General features: G+C 32.4%; 1 protein-coding gene and 1 long non-coding RNA gene across 2 annotated transcripts in view; both read left to right on the top strand.

Moving 5' to 3' along the window:
* The first annotated feature begins 2,730 nt into the window (after positions 1–2,730).
* Positions 2,731–9,573, top strand: LOC124422024. Its single transcript, XR_006941782.1, has 2 exons — positions 2,731–6,371; positions 6,507–9,573. It is a non-coding gene; the product is annotated as an uncharacterized LOC124422024 (long non-coding RNA).
* Positions 9,574–9,918: 345 nt separating this feature from the next.
* LOC124422023 overlaps positions 9,919–26,030 on the top strand; it is a 43,731-nt gene continuing 27,619 nt past the window's right edge. Inside the window, exons 1-6 of the mRNA XM_046957897.1 lie at positions 9,919–11,020; positions 11,500–11,560; positions 12,246–12,327; positions 15,008–15,093; positions 15,545–15,707; positions 16,534–16,715. Coding sequence (XP_046813853.1) covers positions 10,786–11,020; positions 11,500–11,560; positions 12,246–12,327; positions 15,008–15,093; positions 15,545–15,707; positions 16,534–16,715 — 809 coding nt within the window. The 5' untranslated portion in view covers positions 9,919–10,785. The remainder of the gene's footprint in view (positions 11,021–11,499; positions 11,561–12,245; positions 12,328–15,007; positions 15,094–15,544; positions 15,708–16,533; positions 16,716–26,030) is intronic.

A 26,030-nucleotide genomic window follows, 5' to 3' on the forward strand; every position in this document is an offset into this window, starting at 1 on the left:
TTCAGTACATACACCAGGTAATTATCTAATTTTCAATACGTTATTTAATCTTCAATTCGTATCTCATTCTTTATTTTCATTTGGAAACAATCACCGACTTAGAAACATATGTATATATGTATATATATAAATTTCGAATTATTTCTATTAAAATGATACAGGCCAATTGGATGATATTCGATCTTAAATATAATTCTCTTTATAGTGCATCAAATCACGCACGATATCTCTTCGATTACGCAGAAGGAAGGAGAGCCGGATCGGTGAGTAATACAAAAGTCACGGAATTATTTTTTAATCTCATCAATAGTATTAGTATTCATAGTAACAACAATAACAACAATAATAACAATAATAACAATAATAACAACAATAATAATAATAATAATAATAATAATAATAATAATAATAATAATAATAATAATAATAATAATAATAATAATGATAATAAAGATCTATCGTGATGATGAAAAGTGTTGGAATAAATTCACGCAAACTCAAATAAAATAAGCTATAACTCTTCTCACTGAAAATAAAGAAAACAAAAGACAATTTTCGTACGAATACTCAAAATTCGCATATTTTATTGAACCTTCTTAAATGAGGGAATATCTTGAACGTTGAGAAGCTTGAACAAGAGAGAAGTTGGCCGAACAGAGCTTTAGATTTTGGTTCACTAGCGAAAAAGAGAATAGAAGCGAGCAACGAATCGATAACTTCTCGAAGAGAGAACACAATAGTTCTCGGAGAATATATCACCTTTAAGGTTTCGTCAGCTTCTCTCTCTCTCTCTCTCTCTCTCTCTCTCTCTTTCTCTCATTCTATCTCTCTATCCATCTATCTCTCCATTTCTCTTTCTCTCACTTTTCTCGTATATCTACGTTGCACCTATTCAAAAAAGCTCTCAAGAACTTTTCGAGATATTCCAAGAACATTGAAATCTCTCAACTAGCGTCCCGTTCGATAAGATGACGAACACACGTAGCTACGTGCTCGGATGAGAAGCCTTGTTCTAAGCCTAGTAGAAAATTTATTTCTATCCTGTCGTTTTACAAAGAATCGTGCACCGAAGATAAGACTAGATAGGAGCCCAAAATGTCTTTTCTCTGATGTTGGCGCGAGCCATCGTCTCTCTTCTTTAAGAAGGATACAAGAAATGACCTTTTTTATTCACCCCTTCTCTGTCTCTCTCTCTCTCTTTCTCTTTTTTTCTAAATACATCATATACACGATATCTCTACGAATCCAATCGAAGATTGGATCCAAATGCTCGATACATATATAATAAAATATAAAAGAATCCACATTGGCGAATCTTTTCGAAATTTTTCGGAAATCATTCTTACAGTTATCGATGAATCAAAATACGATAAATATTTTCCTCATACGATTCATTTACAATAAGAAAATATATCTATGTATGCTCTTATTTTTCGTGACGTACATACATACGTTTGAGAGATAAACTTTTTATAATATAATAATACGAAATTTATAATTTAATACAATTAAATAAAAATACATTTCAGAGTTTATATAATTTTAACAATTTTAACAATTTAAACAAAGTTGATTAAAAGTTCTAAGTGCTTTTAATGTAATAATACATTTGTGGATTTTCCAATAAATTCAATATTTACTTCGTGTAATGTTTGAACGTTAGATAGGTTAAAGTAAAACATTAGGTAGATTTTAACGAGACCTAATCTCTGTAAAATTTTTAAAAAATTGTAAAAAATTTTGCGCCACTTATACTCATAATAATTTTCCTTTACATAATTCGAAAAACTTTTGATCTTAATAATTCATTTCTATACATGCTAACAGCATGCATTTAAATTCTCTGAGATAAATCCAAACACTTTTTCGTTGTTTCCACCCACCCCAGCCCTTTTAAAATTCGTTAAACTAAGAAAACGCTGATTCGAACGAAACGCAAAAAGAAAAAAAAAGAAAAAGAAAAAGAAAAAAAAGACTAAAAAAGAGACCAATACACGTACAGTTCGTTCTTTTTCGTTGCGAGTAGTACAGAAGCGGAACGTTTAACGGTCGCACAGGTGGCGGTCACGCGACTCGCTTTCCTCTCCGCGAAATCGCAGAGCACTTTTACGGAGGCTAGCCGACCGCTTCGAATTCGAAACGACGACGAGATAGAACACAATACAAGTCGTATGCTTCCGTAGCGTTTCGTGCGATTCCGCCGTTCACCAGGTAAATGCCTCAGGTGGCTCGTCAACGAAAGCCTCGTGGAGTAGTGGAATCGAAGGTGTATACTTGGAAGGGGTATATGTAAGGAGTAGGGGTCGAGAACGGAATAAAAAGAGAGAAAGAAAATACTAAACTAAGGAGAGAGGGAGAGAGAGAGAGAGAGAAAAAGAGAGAAAGAAAATACTAAACTAAGGAGAGAGAGAGAGAGAGAGAGAGAGAGAGAGAGAGAATTTGGCGACGTTGGCAGAGCTCTCATCGAGTTCTCCATCGAATTCTCATCGTGATCCTCGAAGGCCGTGTTCCTCGAGTTCTCGTCCTCGAATTCGCATTATCCTTCCTCTTCTACGTCCTCATTCGAGAAAGGAGATCTCACGCAAGGCGGCTCTCGCCTGCCTGAGACTCAGTCGACTCGCGTTCAGCGTGCCGTATAAGTATACCGATTTTACGTGAGTGAGTGTCAAAAAAGATACCAGGATATACCAGAGTGAAGAAGAAAAGGAATAAAGAGATCGAAATGTATGATCGTTTTCTAATCTCTTTGAAAAATTAAGTGCATTAGTACGTGTGTGTGTGTCTGTGTGTGTGTGTGTCTGTGTGTGTGTATGTGTGTTTTAAAAATCGTGAGTGCGATGCTAAATTCACGTTTATTCGTTGCTCTTCGAGAGCTTGAATTCAACTTGCTTGCTGCTGCCACGGTGTTCCCCTCTCCTATTTTATTCACCTTCTATCCTTGGATTGCTATACATATGTGTTTCAAGCAAAAAAGATAAATCGCTATCGATATCATCCTACGGGTTATTATTTTACATGAATTTGTCAAATCCTCTTTGAAAATTCGACGCTTTAGTAGCCTCGATGTTCCGAATGTGTCGTGGCAACGAATTCGACCGTTCAACCGGACGAGCGATTTCGCGGACGAGCGCAATGGTGTCACCGCTTGATACGCGATAAACGTAACTCGTTTTTACGTACGTTGGTTTAAAAATTATTCATTGATTATTTAAAATCGAACGACTATTTTGTATGCTTAATAAAGAGATATAAATTTTTTAATAGATACGAATTAATTGGTATTGTAATAATTGATAATTAGTGTTAGAAACCATTTTTTCAGCTCATTGTTTGACGTACAAACGAATTATCCGATTTGAAATAATGCTTTAATGTGTTCTTTACCAAACGCATTTAGGTTCTTCTAAAATATCATATTGTACTATATATACTTGTAGTGTATTTTATTGGTTTCATAGAGGGAAAACATTTACGTTTATTTGTTTCTTTTCGTTGTTTTTTCACCTAGTCATTTATATACTTTTATGCAATACTCGCATAATAAAAAACTCGATTGATTAAAAAAAAAAAACCTATCGTTAAAATGTCAAGAATCGGTCGATTTTTAATACGCGTTAATTCTCTCAATTCGTTCTTTATGTACGTATACGTAAATAAGTCTGTGTGTGTATGTGTGTATATATATGTATATCGTGAAAATATTCTATGGACTTATGGAATTAGTTCTTGATGATTTAAATCAACAGGGAGTGATCGATCAGTCGTATTTAAATAAAGAATAAAAAGGAAGCAAAATGAAAACACGTTACGTTATTTACTTACTCAAAAAAAAAGAAAAAGAAACGAAATGTATAATATATAACTAACAATAATTGTTAGGATATATAGTAACAAAAATTTAAAAAGATCAGATACTTAACGATATAGAGTGCAAAAATTTTCTCGGAAAGATACGGAAAGACAAACGAAAGAATATTTTTTAATCCTTCCTAAAGTTATCGTGAATAAAAATCTATAAGAAAAAAAAATGCAATCATACGTTAATATTATTATTTCAAATTAGACGAAAGTTATGCAAATTATTTTTATCACAGTTACACTATACAGATATTACACTGTATAGATATTTACATTACATGACGATTGATAAAACTAACGTTATATCAATCGTTATGTTTTCGAACGATATTCAAACATGCTTATATGGGTTAAAAATTCCAATGAAGTCGAACAAACCTTACACATGCTTATATATGTATACTTTGCTACATAAATGTAATCTATAAAACTCATATTTGTGATGTGAAATAAGCATCGTTTAGATTCTCTGACACAGTATATATGTACATTCATACGTATATACGCACATACATACATATATGCATACATACATGCATACATATAATCGCTCGTCGTTCATTTTATCACAAGCCAGAACGACTTTTGATCTTTAAGTGGTTCTAAGAAATCGTTGGAAGGAAAGAGCAGGTAGTTAGTCGTTTTCATTACTTATTCATCGATCGATAGTTGAAGTCTTTATATAAATGACGAATATTCACCAATCATCTGTACTTCTTTTCTTTTCTTATTCGAATATTGTACCATTCCTATCAAATATCTTAGTCTTACGTTTTTCTCTTTCTATTTAGATACTTTTATTTCGACACAGTCTATTTTTCGCATCAATTCAAATTATTTATACATTTACTTATCCTGTTTTATTCGCGTAACGATACGCTATTACGAAACGATAAATTTGTGTTTCCTCTCTACCTGTCTCTCTTCCTCTCTCTCTCTCTCTCTCTCTTTTCCTCTCTCTCTCTTTCGAAAATCATTTCATTTGTTCGAGGTTTAACAGCGCGTACCGTCACGACGACAAATTCAACGAATATTTCTTCCATTCTCTCGAGTACGATAGCTTTTATAGTCTCTCTCTCTCTCTCTCTCTCTCTCTCTCTCTCTCTCTCCCTCTTTCTCTCTTTCTTTTTCTCTGTCTCTTGTATTATCATCGAATTTTTCTCAAATATTTCTCTTCCATTTCTCTATCTCTCTCTCTCTAACCCTATTTAATTTCTTTTTATTATGTAATTGTTAACGAAAAATTGGCATGTAGCGATGAATCCCTTACGGGTAACCCATCGTTATATCCAAAGGAATTCGATGCCGCTGCAGTATTCGAAGGCGAGAAAGCTGATCGCGATTCCATCAAATAGAAATTGACTTACGTTTGCTTCCGAAGCGAATCGTTCGAAAATATTTACGGAATACGCAGCGGAACGCGTATACGTAATCATTATATATTGTTCTAAAATCAAAATAAAAGAAAATGGGAAAAACGAAAAATTTATCCGAAAAACGTATCGTATCACGTCTATATGCTTTGTGTTCCATAATTAATAATTAATAATTGATCGATTCGGTCTGGTTAATTAAGAAAAAGTATTCCGACGATTCATTGCTCGTCGAATAAAAGATGCTTCGTAACTCTTAAATGGCAGCGGCAAACAATAAACAGACGTTTCTACTTCGATCAATGAGTTTACGTTTTCTATGATCTCAACTTTTGTTTTTACGTGTGTAAAAATAAAAATGATATAATCAAAAACTTATACATCATAACTTATGCTTAGGAAACATTAATTTTCAGATAGAAACAGGGAATTAATTTATGACGAACAAAAAGAAGGAGAGAGGAAAAAAAAGAAAAGATTAAAATAAAAAATGAAATAAGAATATACGAGTGCGTAACTTAAAAATTATATATGATGCTATAAAGAGTTAATGATTTGTAAGTGATAACGAAATTTGCACGAATAATGTCTAAGGTGGATCGCGTTAACGAGGAAAAAGGAAAAGAGACTGACCGATGTTTTAGCGATAATTTGCCCGTACGAGGACGAGCGAGAGTAAACGCGTAGGAAGGTGGTATCCTCGGCAGGTTTCGTCACGGTGCTGCGAGTGAGGAACGTTCTCTTCGTTTGCATTCTGTGCACATGTATACGATCATCATCGGATGTTACATACACATATAAAACATACATATATAAAACGTTACGAACGAACATATTCCGTGTATCTTTCATTATGTGTCGATCCTGTGTCCGTGTTTGTGGTTCGAGTGTATCCTGAAGTCGTAAAGTGACGATATTTTGTGTTTATTTTCTTTTTTTATCTTCATCGTTATTTCTCATATGATAATGTGCCAAGGTGAAGCGTGGAAAACAGTTTTTTTTGTCACGGATTTTTCAACGATAGCGAGGAAGAACCGGCAGAGGGGACATCGTGGAAAAAGTAAATTATAGTAACAGAAAAGTCAGAGCTACCTAGATCGTGTAGGATTTACTACACGATCCTTCAACGGAAACGAGCAAGTGAGTTTGTAGAGTCATATAATAAACGTACTATCTTTTTTCTTCGAGGAATGCAAGCTTGAAAAACTTTTGAACTGTTAATTCAAATGACTTCTTTCGCTTTCTTCTTTTCTTTTTCTAAATCATCACTTCAAGATTCGATCGTAAAAAAAAGCTTCTCCGTGAACGATCGCTTAATCGCACGATGAATCTCTCAGGACTTCCTACTTTATTCTTGCTCGTCATAGTGGATGACCTTGAAAACCAGGAAAGTTTAATAACGGTGATCGAAACATTCAATTCTACCAGAATCGTAATGTCGACTGTGCTTTTTGTGGTTTAATCAAATGACCACGCGCTTCTTTGTTTTAAATGACTCACAGCTGTTTACCAACGATCACGATGTAAGAGTGAAATTCCGGAACTAATGAAATATTCTAGAAATTTCTATGATAATATTATTACAGTAGTGCTTAATGATCCTCTATTTGATATATTCATCTTTATGAGATAACAAACAATGTCCTTCGTTGTGACTTTACTATCGCTTACTGTTAACGCTTTGATTATTATTCATTGATTATTCATGTCCTTCGATGTATAGGCTAAACAATCGGATATTTGGCTGCACATATATATGTGAAATATTTGCGTGTAAATATGTACATATCTGGGAAGAATCGAAACAAACGAGACGACATATTTATATTTCATGATTCTTCCTCTTTCAAATATTATATAAAATTAAGTTTCTATTTGGAAAATAAAAGAAGAAAAAATAAATTACAAAAAACGAATGACATTTCGACAAGGACAGAATATAAATTATCATCGAAATTTATTTTAGTGTCAATACCTTCGTGAACGCAGATATATATCGAGTATAAAATTTATAATCGAAGAGTCACAGAATGACGTAGACATGCGTACAAACGAGAGATAGAGTGGGAGAAGAGCGAAACGGAGTCAAGCGCTTTCGCATACGATCCTTGAAATGCACTTTCTATGTATGAATATTCGACACTTGGAATAATCGTCACGTTCGAATGTTAAGCATGTCTTTCTGTCTTTGTCTCTCTCTCTCTCTTTCTCTTTCTCTCTCTATCTATCTATCTATCTATCTATCTATCTATCTGTCTATCTATCTATTTATTTCTCAAATTCAATTCTCAAAACTCCGACTTACACAAAATTGTCATACATATTAGAATATAATATACGTATACGTCTATGATTTGTAATGAATTTGTATATTTGTAAAACAAAATATTTTACATGTTTCTTCTATGTCATTTCAATGTGTAATAAATAAATAAATATAATAAGCGTATATTATTCTTATAAACAAAAGAAAAGAGAAGAAATGAAAATTTAGTAAATATATTTTTTATTAGAATAATCGATCTCAACTATTTAGAATAGTACAAATACTCCTGTTACGTTTCGTACAATTTAAAAGGTAGAGAAACAACATAACTGTTTTTCCAGCTGATCGTCTCATATTCTCGTGATTTTTAAATAATAGACATTTGACATCCTGCGGATATCCGTACGTTAGGGTGCGATATCACAGCGTGTATCCGTCGAAATGAATTCGTACGAACGAAAACGTGACGTTGTAGTAAAACGATTTCTTTTTCCACGTTCTGATTTCAAAGAGACTCCAACAAAATCGGCGTGAATTTTAATAAGTGAAAATTTCGAGAATCATCAAGAAAAGAAAACGGAGATGTTCGTAATGATTCAGTAAAGAGTGCTCCATATCTAGACTCTTAACGTACATACAAACATATATATGTATATATATATATATATATATATATATATATACATATATATGTATAGATACATATGTATCTGTAGTAAAGACTTATACAGTTAGAAAACTGGTTTTCGTCTTCTCTCGCATCAAGCGATTCTATTCGTATGATCGAAGTCTCGCGTGTAGCGGGACCAGGTCAGTCCGGTGACGACTCTATACTTAACCAATTTTTTTTCTTCATCTTCTTCTACTTTTTCTTTTTCTTCTTCTTCTTCTTCTTCTTCTTCTTCTTCTTCTTCTTTCCTTTTCTCTTTATTTCAAACAACATCAACAAAATCGAACGATTTCCTAAGTTAGCGTAGTGACCAAAAAGGAAACCACATCTCTAATACTGCACTGTTCAATCGTTACTACTTTGGCAAAGGGATAGGCAACGAGTGAATTAAAACTTTTTAATAGGATAGTCGTGTAGCTATCAGGACCACTAAATTTGCATTTCGAGTGAGAGACCGATAGCGGCTACTGGACTGTATAAAGTTGGTTCGAACTTTAACATCGATTAGAACATTCTAATTTCTACCTTTGATCTATCTATTTTATTATAATAGAAAGAAAAATATGTAGTTCAATATTGTAGATTTTTTTTTTAATTCAAAAAAGAATTCACAAACATTAATTTTTCGATATTAATTTAAAGGAAATAAATGAAAGAACACTTAAAAAATATGCATATATGAATACGAAGTTATATGATGTTATAAAGCAGCGTCTTTCAACCTTTAGGTCATGAAGTTCAATACATTTGTTTGTAATGGTAACATATAAATACAATTTTTACGTGACCTCAGTCATCGTATATTATTTCAAAAATACGAATGTTACTAAACATTCTACAAGAACGTTTTATAAATCCCTTACAAATTAATTACTTTTCTCGTTATTTAGTTTGCTTTATCTTAAAGTAGTAATCATAGTTAATTAAAGATTTAACATGACCCATAGGTTGAGAAACTCTGTTATAGAGGCCTAAAGAAAACATAATAGATCGTACACTCATGATTGCATGAAAGATCAACAAAAATAATCAACTCTTAGAAAGAAAATTTTACAAACCTGATCTTCGAAAAAATCATACTTCGATGTAACTAGCTCATAGTCACGATCGGTTGGACCACATAAGTCTATAAAAATCGAACCAAAAAGCAAATGATTGCGTTAGGTACGTTGAACTGGCGTTCGTTGGTGGTTAATTTTTATCGGCTATGCCAGCGACTAGTTCCAAATATAAACCGTGTTTCGTGTATGCGACGCGCTTCGAAAGCGCTCTCAGATGTACGCTTTCCTCTTTGAGCTTCGTCTCTCCGCCAGCGAAGAGTTTATTTTCTAGTCTCGTGACACGTGCGGAGACGACTGCTGCTGCCGAGCTACATCCGTGCTTACCTCGACAGACGGACAGAAAGAGAAAGATAAAGAGGAAGAGAAATAGAAAGAGAGAGAGAGAGAGAGAGAGAGAGAGAAATACTCCAAGGGGACTCTTTTCTCTCTCTCCATCCTTTTTTCTCTGCACTCTCAAGTTTTATCATCTCGCGTAGCTCTTCCACTGTCCCTGTCTAACTTGTGGAAAAGAGCTTTTTCGAGTATCCTCTGCAAGAAAACGAAATACAATTGAAGTGTGCCTCACTCACTCTCTCTCTCTCTCTCTCTCTCTCTCTCTCTCTTCTACATGCTCCTTCTCTCTCTCTCTCTCTCTCTCTCTCTCTCTCTCTCTCTCTCTCTCTCTCTCTCTCTCTCTCTCTCTTTTCTCTCTCTTTATCTGCCTCTTTCTCTCTCGTTCTCATGTTCTTCCTTCTAGTGACTCCAGATTTTTTGTTTTCGTTTTTTGTTTAAATGGTGACGAACAGCATTAGTTCAACGACGAATAGCGGTCATTTAAAGTGACGGGAATGAAAATACGTCGTGTACGTGGTTACTTTCTTCACACTTGAGAAGAAGAAGAAGAAAGAATAATCGTTGTGACCTTGAATCCATTGCCGAGGAACGACGGTGCAATTTTATTAGCGCGTACTACAGAGCACTGTAAAAGCATCTCGAAAGGGAGGAGAACAAAGAGGAGGCAGTTCCGATGTCGGTAGTCAGGTCGTTTCGCGAGAAATTAATTCGCTCTACTTGCTAGAAATCTTTACTGGGGTTATACTCAATGTATGTTGTTAGGATTACTTTATGTATGTAGGTTTTAACGTATGTTCGTTTGACTTCGATCGATTGTGCCAAGTGTTTTTTTTAAAAAGAAACTAATAGAAAGGGAAAGAAAAAGAAAATCAGTTGATAAAGATAGAGATTGTTTCGTCGGTATTTTTAATTTCCAATTTTAAACGAATCGTCACAATCATTTTTCTAGAGATACGATAAAATAATATTTCGAAGCTTATCAAATCGGATATTTTAAGAGAGAAAGAAAGAGAGAGAAAAGGGCTTAGTTCGTGAGGACTTCATAAAAGTCACGATAAAGAGAAAACTTTGAGTGGAAATAAAAGCTGTGAGAGATAAAGAGATAAAAGTGTTCACGTGAAGAGTTCTATGCTAATCAAAAAGAAAGTCTAATCTTCGAGAAGGATTACTTTCGTGAGATAGTTTGACCCTCTTTTTCACTACTCTTCTTCTCTACCCTTCGAAATGTCAAAGTTCTTTCGCAAATTCGTTTTTTGCGGCTGTTCTCGTTCGCACAGCGATAATCGATCGAATATCGCAAATGATTCCACTCTCGACGACGTTTCGAAACTTGTACCGTCCTCCTCGTCCGACAATTGTGCCGAAGAGAGCAACGATCTAGCAAGACACTTCGATTTATCTAGTATTAAGTTTATCGACGACGAGGATCCCGACGATGAATTGTTTTTCATGAAAAACGGTACAAAATAGATTCTTTTCCTTTTTTTTTCTTCTTCTTTTCTTCTTTTTTTTTCTTCATTCTCATCTGATCTGAATATTTTTTGATTTTTATTCGAAATTTTCTTATGAGCAGATTATTATTATTAAATAAAAGGGATACGCAACCCCCTGGAAAATGTTTCGATCGTAAGAAGAGTAATTGAATCGATGCTTTCGTTTTGTCGATCGTGTAACTATTAATAGTAGCCTGTTGGCACCTCCTATGCCAACTATTTTTCTTTTATCGTCGGACACTTTCGAAGTTCGAATAATTGATCAATCGAATCACCTAAATTCACTCATTTACATTTATTTCAACGTCATAGAAATGAATATCGTTTGTTAACCGATTTATCAACGTACCCGGTAGTTCGTTACGCACGATTAATTATCCGCGCAACGCGATAGAACGTAATACAGGGCATTTTCGCTGTAATTAACTTGTTGAATTCTTGCTAGAAGAGCTGGATGGACCAAATGCTGTACGGATACGAGACGGTTGGGTTATCGCTGTCGAAAGGTAAAGATATTTCATAAATATTTAAATCTTTATATAATAAAAATGATAAAATTGAAATGAAAGTATAGAATTAAAATTTGCAATATAATAATATCGATTAATGATTCAATGAAAAATTTTATTAACCGGTTAATGAATGATATAGTTTTTGAAAAATTTGTAGAAAAAAGATTTTATTAAATAAATATCATAGAAATAATGAAAAATTTATATTATTAAAATATCTTTGAAAAATATGTAATAGAAAACTACATCGTTACACATGTAATATTGCACATTTAACAACATTAAGCATTATAATATATTATGATTTCCAAACAATGCATTTACGGATTAAAATAACTTAATTTAAATACCATGAATATATGCAAGAATTTTCATTTGGTATTCTCTATAATCTATATATTATATTAAATCAATATATAAGTTATTGTAAACTCACCGATAACCTATTTATTTATTAGGTTATTAGCTATTAACAAGATTCTTTGCATAAAAAATAAAATGAAAAAAGAAAAAAATGACAAGAAACTCGATCGATTAAAATATGCCAACAAATAGTACGATATAATAATACGTAACGTCTAACTATTCGTCCTTGTAAACTTCACTGTATAAAATCTTAACTTTATAAAACGAATGTGTAAGAACATAAACATGCTAATACTAATGTATCTTTTCGCAGAGGCGTAAGAGAAAGGTTGAAAGAGCTCGCTGCCCTTAGAAGCATCCAGTTACGGGATATCGAAGCCATATTAGATCATCAGGTAGGTGGATCACTTTCAACAAGAGTTGTACGATATCAATGATTTTTACTTTTTGAAATTGTATTGAAATATGCATGGAGCTTATTTATGTAAACGTAAAAACCAAAAAGAGAGAGAGAGAGAGAGAAAGAAAGAAAAATATTATACATATGTAAACACACGATAATTCGTCCTGGCTCGCGTTTTTGTGATGATACGTACAGTGAGATTTTCTCAGGGAAAAGCCGTATAAAAATTAATTTCAAAAATGTTGCGTAAGCTTTACAATTTCAATCATTCGAGATTATTGGATGTGTGAGAAATAATGTATCAAATTCTTTTTTTTTGTTCTTTTCTTTTCATTCGAACACCGACGAAGTAATAAACTAAGTCAAAAATCCTATGAAACATTGTACAATTATCGACGATTTTTGTTGTATATTATTTTTTTTATAATATCTTATGGTATCCCATGCTTATTCTTATATCATTACATTCGGTAAAGTTTTGTAATTACAATGCAATAAAACGCTGATTATAATACAGTTGACATGTAAAATTAAATTAATATTGAAAGTTATATCGAGTTGTCGTAAAATTGATACACAAAAATTTCCTATATATACTGCAGAAATATATATACAATTGTATTCGTGATACTTTATGAATCCCACAGTTCATAAAATATTAATTCTTGTACTACTGAAATGGTTGAGAATACCATTTGGCAGATTGAATTATTCTCAGAAGGCAGCAGAAATGAGAAATAAATCATTTCGTGTGTAATAAACATTTACTTAGTTCTGACTTCCTTTTGTCTCTTGTAATAAGATTAATTCGGGGAAAGAAAACGATGTCGTTTTTGAGAAAGAAAACTCTGGATTTGCTTCTTCCTCTTGAATCTACACTTATCAAAGATAACGAATCAGTACTATATAATATTTTAAAAAAGAGATATCTGAGGGAGAAACTTTGAATGAATCTTCTAACGAAAATTAATTGTATTGTAGTAATCCGAAAATGTTCTTAAAGGGATGTACTACTGTAAAGTGCGTTTTTTAAAACAATTTTCGGTATTTTTTTTTTTTTGTTTTTTTTTTATAAAACACTATATAACTTTTTACGTCAAAATTTGTTTTATACAAGTGCTTATCCATATTTCAGTATTGTTTGTAAATATTAAGAGAGAGGAATGATTCAAGTTTGTGATATAGCATTCGTTAAAAAAAAAAAACAACTTCCTATGCGACTTTGACTGTTCTTCTCATTTGGAATGAAAAAGAAAAAAAAAATTAATATATTTCTTAATTAGGACTAGTTTAACTATAGCGGGTATAAAAATGTAAAGAAGAAAAAAACGATAGCTAAAAAAATAGTGGACAGAAAAAAATATAAGAGAAGAAAAAAAATGTTTGATTAATTCTGACGCAGGCTACAATGAAATATGCACTGTAGAAAATTTGAAGCCAATCGATCAAACAGCTGTTAAGTTATGAATTTTGTCTGAATTTTGCACTACAAATATCTCACTGTGTAACGTGCAGAGAGGTGTATGAAATATGTATAAACAAAATGGAAAAAGAAAAAAAATCGCGATAGGTTTTAGAAGAAAAAACTTTCAAACTATAAAGTATAATGCGTTAGCGTAGAAAGCGTAGACGATCGATCGTATTGACGTATCGGAAAAATAGGTACACTTTTGCACACGTCATATGATTGTGTACATACATGTACATGTTGTGTTGTGTATGTGTGTGTTATGTGTACATATATATATGTATATATATATTATTTATGTGTACCCTTGCCCATGCTACGGAACATGAATTTCGTCTTATTAGACCCAATACAGTGATGTCGAGATAAATTTATATATGGTGACAATGTATATATGTAAGTACATATATACATACATACATACATACATACATATATGGTTTATCGGGCAACGATCAATCCCCGTTTTCTTTCTTAACGTCGAACGTCACAAACGAAGTTATAGGAGGTGCGATCACTGTCATTAAAAAATATAAGAAAAAAGAATTTTATCGACACTTGACCATTTTGTAAGTAGGGTCGTCTATGAAACGTGGAATGCGAAGGTGAATATGCGAACGTGCTGCTTGCGTCAAGTTGTAATTAAGATTACAAAGCCGTTGCGCTTTGCTCGAGGCTAAGCAACCTACCATCGACTATTACGCTTCAGGATTTTTATTTTTTTTTCTTGTTTTCAATTCTTATATTTTGCTGCGGTTTTTCTTTAGTAAATATGCATATATTTATGTATATATATATATATATATATATATATATATATGTATGTATGTACGTATATTTGTATATATCTATGTATATACGTATGTATGTATATATGGATGCGCCATGTAGGGGTAATATAAGGGGTATAAGCTTCTCCCGTGACGCGTATGCATATATGTACATATGTACTTACATACGTATGTACATATATATATATATGTGTGTGTGTGTATGTTTGTATCTCATTAATGATGCTCATTAAATGTCTTCGAATGATCGATATCTAAAAGTTATCATAGTTTTATGTCACTGTCGTACTTGGGTCGTATTTTGCGTCATCCGTTTCTCTCTTTATCTTTCTCTTTCTCTTTCTCTTTCTTTTTCTCTTTCCTTTCTCACGAAAATGATAAATTATTCATAACGGACTATTTTAATTCCGCAGATAAACGAGACTGGCGCATCCACGAGCGAGGAGAGCACGAGAAAAGATGTAACAAGTAATCAGGTCACCGTGACCCTCGCGGATGAGTAAGTACTTCTCGAGATTGACCGTCTTAAATTCTTTGCGAAACGAAGAAAGTTCTTTTCTGGTTTTATCCTTTAAGCTGAGTGAGAGTAGCCTTCTTAGGATTTTTACTTCGAAGGATACTTTTCAGTGATCTTTTGATGAAATCATTCGATTCTTAACTTTTGCTTTTTTCATTTTTGCATAATAATTATATCTAGAATGTCATTATTTTGATATAAATTGTCTTTTATGTGACACCTCATAGCTTTCTCATTTTCATAACTCCACTTTGTGGACATACGTACTATCATCTTCTTTCAAAGTCCACTCTATATTCATGTGTTCATATGTAGTTATACCTAGTCAACTTTGAAATTTGTTCTGACAATGTTTTGATATTTAAACTGACATGAGTATTTCGTATCAAATGTTTCATTTATTTATTTATTTATTTATTAATTTTTATTATAGGGATGTACGTAATACGAACACCTTCTTCACGAAACTTAGTAACGGTACGATTCCTAAAGGATTGACCAAGGACGGTCAGGATACGCGAGAAGGAAAAACTTTGCAGGAACGAAAGGACATCTTGGAAAAACAACAAACCTCATCAGATGAAACGAATCTTTTGGTCAGTTTCAGATTCCTCTATAATTTAAATAAGATCATGATAGATCGAACATTCAGGTTATAAATCGCAGTATATAATTACGTTCAAATGACAACTTGTGTACATATGGATAAGTATATCGATTCCTTCTTCTCCAATAGACACGTGTCCTTGATTTATCATGATTGCTCGATAGATACATCGGCTGATAAATACATCGTATTTCAATATAAAGAAAAAAAAAAATATCATGATTCATATATATGTAAATACGTTAACGTATTAACAACATGTTTTTACATTTAAAAGTAATGACTATACGTTTATCTTCTTGTATCTATTTATTGGAATTCTCGATGGCGAAACTTGCATGCAACTTCTAGCGACATTAATGATGGAGTTAAACTACTATTAATTAAAAAAAAAAAAAAAGAAAAAAAAAGGAAAACATTCTGGCGAATAAATAAAAATCGATATAATAAAAAAAAAAATATTCCATTTATCCGTTGAAAAGTGTTATGCATACTTATATAATAAAGATAAAGTACTATATTCGAAATGTGTATTTGTTTGTAATAACAGTTTAAAAAATTATTTGTAATATTATTTGTAAAATGTAAATGAGAAATGGAATTAAAGAGGATAATTATTCTTCCGTAGAAATAATACAGTACATATAGTATATATACGTACAGTATATAAATAATAGAAATAAAACAGTATATATAATAATTATATAATTATATTATATAAAATATCTCAAATGATCAATCATGCGAGATCAATATGATTAATATGATCGGAATACTTACGGTATACGATACTGATCGAATCTATCACTTCACAGCAACCAGTGCAGAGCAGCAAGGTAGGGGAACGTCGTGCTAGCAGTCCCTTCCAAAATGGCCGGACAGAGGTCCTGATTGGAGAACCGGAGGGCGGCCCGAGGTCGCCGCGAGGATCGACGTCTTCAGCGGTGAACGACGGCAATTTTCTTAATCCACCGGACGAACGTGAAGCAATTTACAGGTTAGTCAAATTATTTCTTTTAATGGCGCCAGCTTACATTTTCACATTTATGTAGTACGTACATCTCTGCTCATCCATGATTGGTTGATACGATGGCCGATGCACAAACAAAATGAAAAGATGATTCGAGCGTTAGGTTACATGATTTAAATAGAAAAATCAATGCAATAAGATCTCATGCTATATATAGAATATTTTACATTTGTCATCAACATTGTGATTATTTATAATATCGTTGAGGATAGTGGTATGCGCGCCACGCGTTGAAATCTTCGTTTAATTTTCACTCTTCCTTTCTTTCTTTCTATTTCTTCTTTACCGTCCACGAAAAAAAAAAACAACTTTTTACTCGTCGAACGTTAGATGGCGCTGCTCAACCGTTTCATACACCTGTCGAGTAATCGATTTGAGGTAAAACAGTGTACATCTTTCGGATAAATATCATTTTCACATATTCGAAATGAACATTATGAACGTGCCTTAAATTTTCTATTTTCAAATCGTATTTCTTTTTATTGAAAGAAGATAAGAAATATTTCAAGGACATTTCTATACAATCCAAAGAATGTATTCAAGAAGATGCTTATATTGATATCTCAAAATTTTCCAAGAATTCATCAATATTATTCAATATTGTTATATATTAACAGGAAACAAATCGGATTGTAATGTTAATCGAGTTATTGGCCTCTATAAAATCTATTATCTTATCGAAGATATTATCCGCGACGAATCTGTAACAGTATGATCAAGTTAAATGAACTTGGCCAAGTCAATTAGAATTACATTAAACGGCGTACTATATACGTTCGGATTCCCGTTAGGTATGTTATAGCTTCTAAGGAGAACACACCTCTATCTTCTCCGACAAAGTAATTTTCTTTATCATCTACCATTTTGTTCCAAAAGAACTTTCATCGTTCTTTCTCGAAATCGTGAAAGAAGATAATAGAAATCATTAGGAATCTTTATTATCTCATTATATTATACATAGTTGCTTTCTCCAATGGTATTCTGAAGGAATCCAACTTTCAATTAGTCACAGAAATATTTTTGTGATAATTTCGTAGAATTTTTCGAAGCGTATTTAACGAATTTGAAATTCTTATCGTTTCTCAATAACAGATCAAAATATATCGAATTGGAAAGTCTTGCATGATCAATTGAATGAAATAAAACGAACGAGTTCTCGATTGATCGGATAAGGAAAGAAGAAAAAAGAAGAAGTAATGCTTTTGGCATGACGTGTACGTAGTATTGCGGATGACTTTCGCCTTCGAAGAGAGTAAAGCGGGCTTTAGGAATCGACCAAAAAAAAAAAATTCCAGGCGCACGGTACGGCACTCCCCTTTGGTGTAGTGAATCTTATGAATGGAGGTAACGTCATCAGTTCACACAGGGAAAACCTTAAAAGCGAGATCTATCTAGCGACACTATATTAACTTCGAATATGTGTGTGTGTATTTGACTGTGCGTGTGTTTATGTGTACGTACGTCTACCTGACATCGTGCTACGCTCCCTTAACCCAAAGTTCCTCGAATTTTATGGTCTATGACGTGTACGGACTGCATAAAAGAGAAATGGAACGAACGACGAGCGTTTACATCTTCGAACTGGCTCTCAGGTAGAGTAAATTCAGTGGCGGCCGTTGTTGCACCTGCGTTTCCTGTCGCTTCACCGACCACAGGGACGTCCACCTGACGACCGGAAGAGACCGTCCCTACCGTTCATGAAATAAAATTCGTTGTGTTTATCCAAGCAACTCCAAGGTTCTTTTCCTAATCTATTTGAACGTAACAAAATTCTGAAATTCTTGTCTATTTCTCTTTTCTTAAAAATTATTTTTCAAGAGGTTTCTCTTTTCATTTTAATATAATTGGCGTGTATGAAATAATTATAGAAAATTATTACTAATTATCGGATAATTAAAATTGTTCTTGTCTTTTGAAAGTCGGAAATTGTTCATATAAATATATATATATATATATATATATATATATATATATAGCAGACGAGTTTATGTATATAATATAGTAGAACTGAGAACGTTTATCTGAAAGTAATATTTTAAAAAATATTAATGTTTTAATATTTCTTTAAACAGAATTTGATTTTACGCTTACAGAATAATTATGGAACGAATCAAGACAAATTCAATACATCCTATTGTAATTACTAAAAACAAAATTATTGTTATCCGAAATTCATAAATATTGTACAAATTTAATTATAGTATATATTAATATATATATAATTTTTTTAATTATCAACGATCAGCTCATTAAATTACTAAAATACAACAACACAATTTCCTGTCGTCAGTCGAGAAGAGTCACCTTGTAATGTTCGTGATACTCCCACGAACGCGCTACATACATAAATTCCTCGCTCCTTAGAATCTCGATTATCCAAGTATAGAACGCACTTTCGAATATATATACATAGCTGCGGCAAGCACACTTTCGATTATCCGTACGGTCACTGATCCCATCATCGATTATCTTACTATGTATTTCCGAATCGATAAACTACATCGGGTATCATCGTCAAGCCCAAAGGCTAACACTCGTTCGAGTGTTACCAAGATATAGATACTCTATATATTTACGGTATTCCAATAATGGACGAGAAATTATGCAAGAAAGGAGACGAATATACGATGACAAAAGTAAAACATGAATTTGGAATGTGGAAGTGAAAAGGGGACCAGTTTCGAGTACAAAAAGATAAAAAGAAAGTAATTGCTATAACAGTATCTACATACGTTTTGCACAATTTATAGAACTCGTTTATGAACGAGTAGAAACACATACACAAATATATACTAATTTCCTTATAATTCTCGCAAATAGATTGACAATTGTCATTTGAGTAGAAAGAGAACAATGGATCGATGTTTATCAGCGTGCGATCCAATTACATGTCGTTCTACTCTTTACCTTCTAACGTTTTCCAAATACGTTCGTGATAATAAATATCGTATGATCACTAAAATACACTCGACTTTGATGTTGAAAATAAAATATATAAATCTCCCAAAGAAAATAGAAAATACTTCATTCGCTTGGTAAGATAAAATTCTTAAAAGATACAATAGAATGTTAGAAAAGGTAGAGTGTAAATGTATATAAGTAAATACATACGTTCCTATATCATACATACATACATACGTATATATACATATATAGTCTTAAAAGAGCCGATCGACTTCTTTGTTTTATTTGTCGTGGGTGACTCACCGAAGGGGTTGTCTATCGCGCGTGTGATCGCACGCACGGTATGCGGGGCCTTACGTGTACTCACAGTCTTTCTTTCATCGCGTAAATATATACGTGTATATGTAACTATATGTGTGCATACTTTATATGGTTTCCAACAAAGTTACGTACTACATACGTATATGTACCACCTTGATAGTGAATATAAATAGACAATAAACAAAACTCCGGTCAGCATCAACTCGCTTGCAGATCACGTGCTTATCGAGATGACCTCATAAATTAGCTTCTTTGAACGATATCACCCGAGAAGATATTGCTCGATTATACGAACCTAAATAAGTATATATATATACCTAAATAGACTAGGGATGTGTGCGTTTATTCACGTACTATTAACTTTTACTTTCGATACAAACGTAAGTAGAGGTAACGATAAAATGTTGATAAAATCATTTATATACGTATATACTTTTTGATAAGTTTCATCGTCTCGCATGTAAATAAAGTTGGTCATAATAATATAGTGACATTTGTTCATGATAAAAGGGGCGTAAAGCGAACAGATGCTCGTCGGTATGTTTCGACATTGATAGCAATGAACTCATGCGTTTCCAAAGTGTTTTATTTAACGTTTGCTTCCATAAACTAAATTGAATTTTTAACATGTATATATGTATATTTTTTTTTTTCACTGATTGGATCGAATATAAACAAAATGTGTTATTAATTTCATATTCTCTCGTTAACATAATTAAGCTGCTAATTAATGTCACTTTCATTCCGATACCTTGTTTTTTTCTTAACATTTGAAAACAACAAGCTCGTACAATGATGTTTGGTCTTTTGTTTCATCGCATTCATTCGAAAGATATTGTCGAAAGAAAAAAAAGAACAGTTTTTTAAACGTGCTATTTTTTTTCTTTAGTGTACCTAAACGAGTTCATGTAAACGTAATCATGGGTGAACATTGTGACGCTATCAAGTTGTGTGATTATGGATAGGTGTAATATAGATAGCAGGATGGTCCGTGCATTTGCTGGCTTCGCAAGAATGAGACCTGCGGATAAAAGAGAAAAAGAGAAAGAGAGGGAATGAAAGAGAGATAAGCCTTCGATATCAGGTGCCAGGCAAAGAGATAAAGTACATTCCGAACACCAGTTCTCATGCGTGGCGCCTTCTGGTCGTGTCAACATTTTCACCCGTTAGTCTAATGTATACTTTACCACGTTTTCTTTGCCCCTCCGTTATCGATAATTTCTGATCGATTCTTGTATGATCCATACTCACGACTAACACGTGGTTAACGAATGAGCGCGTTTATGTGTGCGAGTGAGAAAAAGAGAAAAAATGGAAACGATGAGTGGCACAGTAAGAGGAGTTGACTTCAACCAAGTTTGCAATCCTTGCCGAGCCTTTTGGATGTGCTTTTCTCATCGTTTTGATCTATCCCTTTTGAACTTTTGCAGGTAACGGTGTTTTTCTTATAAGTTCAAGGTCTAGAAATATAACTGGAAATTTTAGAGACTGTACAGTCTTATTTTACGTATATACAATGTATACGTTTGATTATGTTTGAAATGAATTATTTGTTTTTTTTTTTTTTTTTTATTTGTTTAAAAATGAGAATGATTCCTGTTCGATGGTGATTGTACTCATATCTAAACATTATATATTTATTTGAGGCAACATTGAATTCTTTCATGGTATAATACCTATCGTTTAAAACTTACGCTTTTGTTACATTGGTACATAATAATGTTTATCTAATAAGTTCAAGGTTTAGTAAAATAACTGAAAAATTGGGGACTATTCGATCTTATTTTATATACACTCTATATGTTTTATATTTAAAATGAGTTTTTTTTTTTTTATTATTATTTTAAAGCAAGTAATTGTATTCGTATTTAAACATTGTTTACTTATTTGATGTAACGTTAAATTTTTTGGTCGTTTAACCAATAACACTTCCTTTATTACAAAGTAAATCTTTTATTCACAACATCGACTCCAATACTCACCGATCGACCTTCGATTTATCGACTCACCCAGCTTCTACTTTTAGTACAACCGTTCTACGTTTTTTTTCGTTCTTCATTTTTCATATTTTCGATATCTTCTTCTCTTTATTTCTTGCAATTCATTTGATGTGATTTTTGGTCACGATAACGATCCTATAGTACGACTTTATATAACGCGTTTGTATTTTTAGATGACGAGTGAAAAGATAATGATTTGATCTTGTTATTTAACGATCCCTCGGTTATGTACTTTGTTGGATTCTTCCAAAGACTTATTGTCTTGGGAGAAAAAAAAAGAGAGGAAGTTATCATATCAACTTCAAAGTTTATTCACAGTTAATACGTATGTACGTTTATAACACTTAATTACATGCATGTTTTAATTAACGATTGTAATATTGAAAACTTTCGTTACCATCATCCAACTTTAAGTTAATTGCTTTGCTTCTAAGTGGCCACTAGAGAGACCTCCATTTTGAGGATTCTAATATCTTCCCAAATTATTAACATCATTCAAGTATCTTCTGTCTTCCTACTAAATTCAGTTTAAAATTATATTCATATAATCTTATTAATTTATTTGAAAAAATAAGAATCGCATAAAATTGTACAACTTTATATTATGATAATGTTTATCTAGCTAACGAAGTACAATACTACGAAGAATAAAATTTCTTTTCGGAGAAAAAAGAAAAAAAAAAAAGAAAAAAAAAGAATAAATTCTTTTCTCATAATCCAGATTATCTCTCTTTCTTTCTCTCTTTGTTTCTTTCTCTTTGTTTCTTTCTTTCTTTTTTTCTGACATCCACTTAGGAAAGTAAGATAAAGGAGGTTTTACGAGGGGCATCTGTTCGTTGATTTCTAATGTGATCCCTTTGTCGTTTAAAAGTTCTGCTTTTCTAAGGAAGTCAGTCTTTTTCTTTTCTCATGTTCTCTAACAAAACATCGCGTCTGGACATCGTAACTTTCTTTATTGGTGACCGCGCGTGAGAGAAAGAGAAAGAACGTTTATACGCGTGTTATACACATTCAAACGTACCAAAATATAGTCGGCGAGATTGCAAACGATAGTTTTCCTTGTCGGCAACGACAAAAGTACCGGGCCATTGCCATAGCAGGTTGTACGTACTCACGTGCAGTCTGAAATTAGTAATCGATATGCGAAACGACGCTCGTAAAATCGAGTCCACCCCGAAAACGGAGCTCTCTTTCTCTCTCATTCTTTCTCTCTCTCTCTCTCTCTCTCTCTCTCTTTCTCTCTTTTTCTGTATGCCATTTTATTGTTTCCATTCCGTCCAATATTATTTGACGGAGGTGAAATTCGACTATTCGATTGTATGGTTTCTTTTATACGATAGCATTCCGACTTCTAATTAATTTTGGGTTCGTATTTCTTGAGGATTAATAGACTTTAGGAGAACCTTTTTTAAAGTAAGAAAAATATTTAAATGAAAGCTAAGCTCTTGAAGCCATTTGAATAATTTAATGATTGAATATTTTGCAGATTTGAAAATGTTTGTTATTGAAAGAATGTCGAGGATTTCAATATTGCAGTATTATTCTTCTATATATATATATTTTTATTCTATAGCATAACTTGTAAATAAATTTTTACCGAAACTGGAAACACTTGTGAAACAAACGAAGGAGAAAATATTTTTTTCTTAAATAATGAACTTAACAAACGCAATTTCATAACATATATATATATATATATATATATATATATATATATATATATATGTGTGTATATCTGAATTGAATAAAAAAAAATTACACGATTAACCTAAGCTCTAGTTATGACGTGCCTCGTGAGAAATTAAATATAAATAAAACGTATTCGTTTCATTTATAATGTCGTTCGATAAATTTTAATTTGGTGAAATTACAAAAATGCTCACGAGATAAATCTTTAAAGAAACAAAAAATAAAAAGATAAAAAATAAAAATCGATATGGAACTATTTAAACCTCACAACGTCCTTCGGTATTATATATTATATACGATTAGAATCGATTCCTTTTATCGATCCATTTCAGTTTTCATTTCTTTCTTGTATTTCAGAGATTAACACATCCTGAAACGTGTTACGTAAAGTCGAAGCGTATCCTTCGGATATGCAATTATTGTAGTTACACAATCGCTCGTTCGTCGACGCTTACCGATGATGTAAAGCCGTATGAGTTTTCCATGTGATGTTTTCGTGAAAAATTTCAAATATTCGTCTATTGACAAGTCTCCTTGAAATTCATTTCAAATTGAATGTTTACTCAATTCCTTCTAATAAAAATGGCTCATTAGAATGTCAGAAATCAAACGGAAACACGTATTTCTTTATCCTTATCCAGTTAATTAATCTTTTTTTTTCACAGAACACGCAAACAACGAACACACAGCTTATAATCAATGTTAAATTTTCCTTGATTGTTCGTCAATTTATCGTTTCCTATTATCGATACAATCTCTTCGTATTATATTACTATTATTATTATTATTATTATTATTATTATTATTAACATACGTTGTACATAAACAAGGAATTAAAAAAAAAATGTTTTAAATCATTGTTAAAGAAAAAATTAATATTATTCGTTCTTTTTCGTTATCAAGACATTTACGCAACGAAACTTTAACACTCTTCGATGATAGATTCCCAAGAACAAAAAACAATATTTGTCATTATTTTTCAAGTAATTTCTTAAGCTCCTCGTTTTCTTTTCTTTTTTTTTTCTTTTTCTTTTCTTTTTCCTCCTCTTAAATTCTCTATCCGCAGCAAATATAAGACAAGACGACAGAAACCATGCACGAACAACGACAAAGCTTGCAATATGGTTTACATAAGCCGAAACGTAGACGGAAAACTATAGGGAGGTGGCCTGAACCCCAAGCTCTTTGGAATTCTTCCCGGTTTGTTCCACCATGAAGGAATTGTATGGTGTGTTCTCTCTCTCTCTTTCTCTTTCTCTCTTTCTTTCTCTCTCTTTCTCTTTCTCTTTCTCTCTCTCTTTCTTTGTCTCTCTCTCTCTCCTTTTAGACTACTCGACCATTCGTTCCTTTTTCTCTTTCGTTCGTTCTTTTTTCTGTATCTATGGCTCTTTCAACGCTCTCACATTTCTCTATTTTAAAGGAAAAGAGAGAGAGAAAAGGAAAAGTTTATATGAAAGAAAATCAAAGACGCTCGCAAAAGATCGATTACTTTCGTCGAAAAGCATTTTCCTATCTGATAATTTTTCAAGATAAATCATTACCGAGAATTAATATATTAGTTATATCTAGGAATTATCGACAACATTTATAAATTGCAATGTTTAATTAAAAGTATTCGAATTCGTTCGATAGAAAGAGAAAGAGAAATTGTTTTTATTTCGGAAAAATTTTATTATCGGGCAATATATATATATATATATATATATATATATATATATATATATATATATATATATATATATATATACAGAATATTCCGATAACAGTTGTATAACCGAACAAGGAGTGATTTTTCCTATGAAAAAATAAGTTTGAAAGTATGGAGTACAGTTTTTGCATACGAGGTTTCTTTTGTGAGAAAAATAATATATAAAATTTATTCAATATATTTGTATTTACTGTAAGTTTCGACTTGACGGATCTGCTTCAATCAGATCATTAGAAACATATACATAATAACGATACTAGGAACAAGAGGAAGTAGATAATAACATTGCATGTTTTTAAATACAAACACGAGTAGAAGCAGATCCGTCGGGTCAAAATTTGCAGTAAATACAAATGTATCGAATAAATTTCAATGGTTATTTTTCTCATAAATGAAAGGAGCCTTATAAGCAAAAACTCTACATTTTCGACTTATTCTTTTACGAGCGATCATTCCCTGTTTGATTGTACCACTGTTGCTGAAACACCTTTTGTATATATACAAGATGTTCTAACAACGAAAGAAATACTGATTGCTCGATTTTATAGCTTTGTGTGGAAGATGTCTATCGAAAATCTTAAGAATGCCGTTCAATATTTTCCACGCTTTCCGAGATTTTATTTCTCCTTCTTTTCTTTGAAAAATACATCGAATTCGTTT

Source organism: Vespa crabro, chromosome 2, assembly GCF_910589235.1.
Source record: "Vespa crabro chromosome 2, iyVesCrab1.2, whole genome shotgun sequence".
NCBI classification, from domain to species: Eukaryota; Metazoa; Arthropoda; class Insecta; order Hymenoptera; family Vespidae; genus Vespa; species Vespa crabro.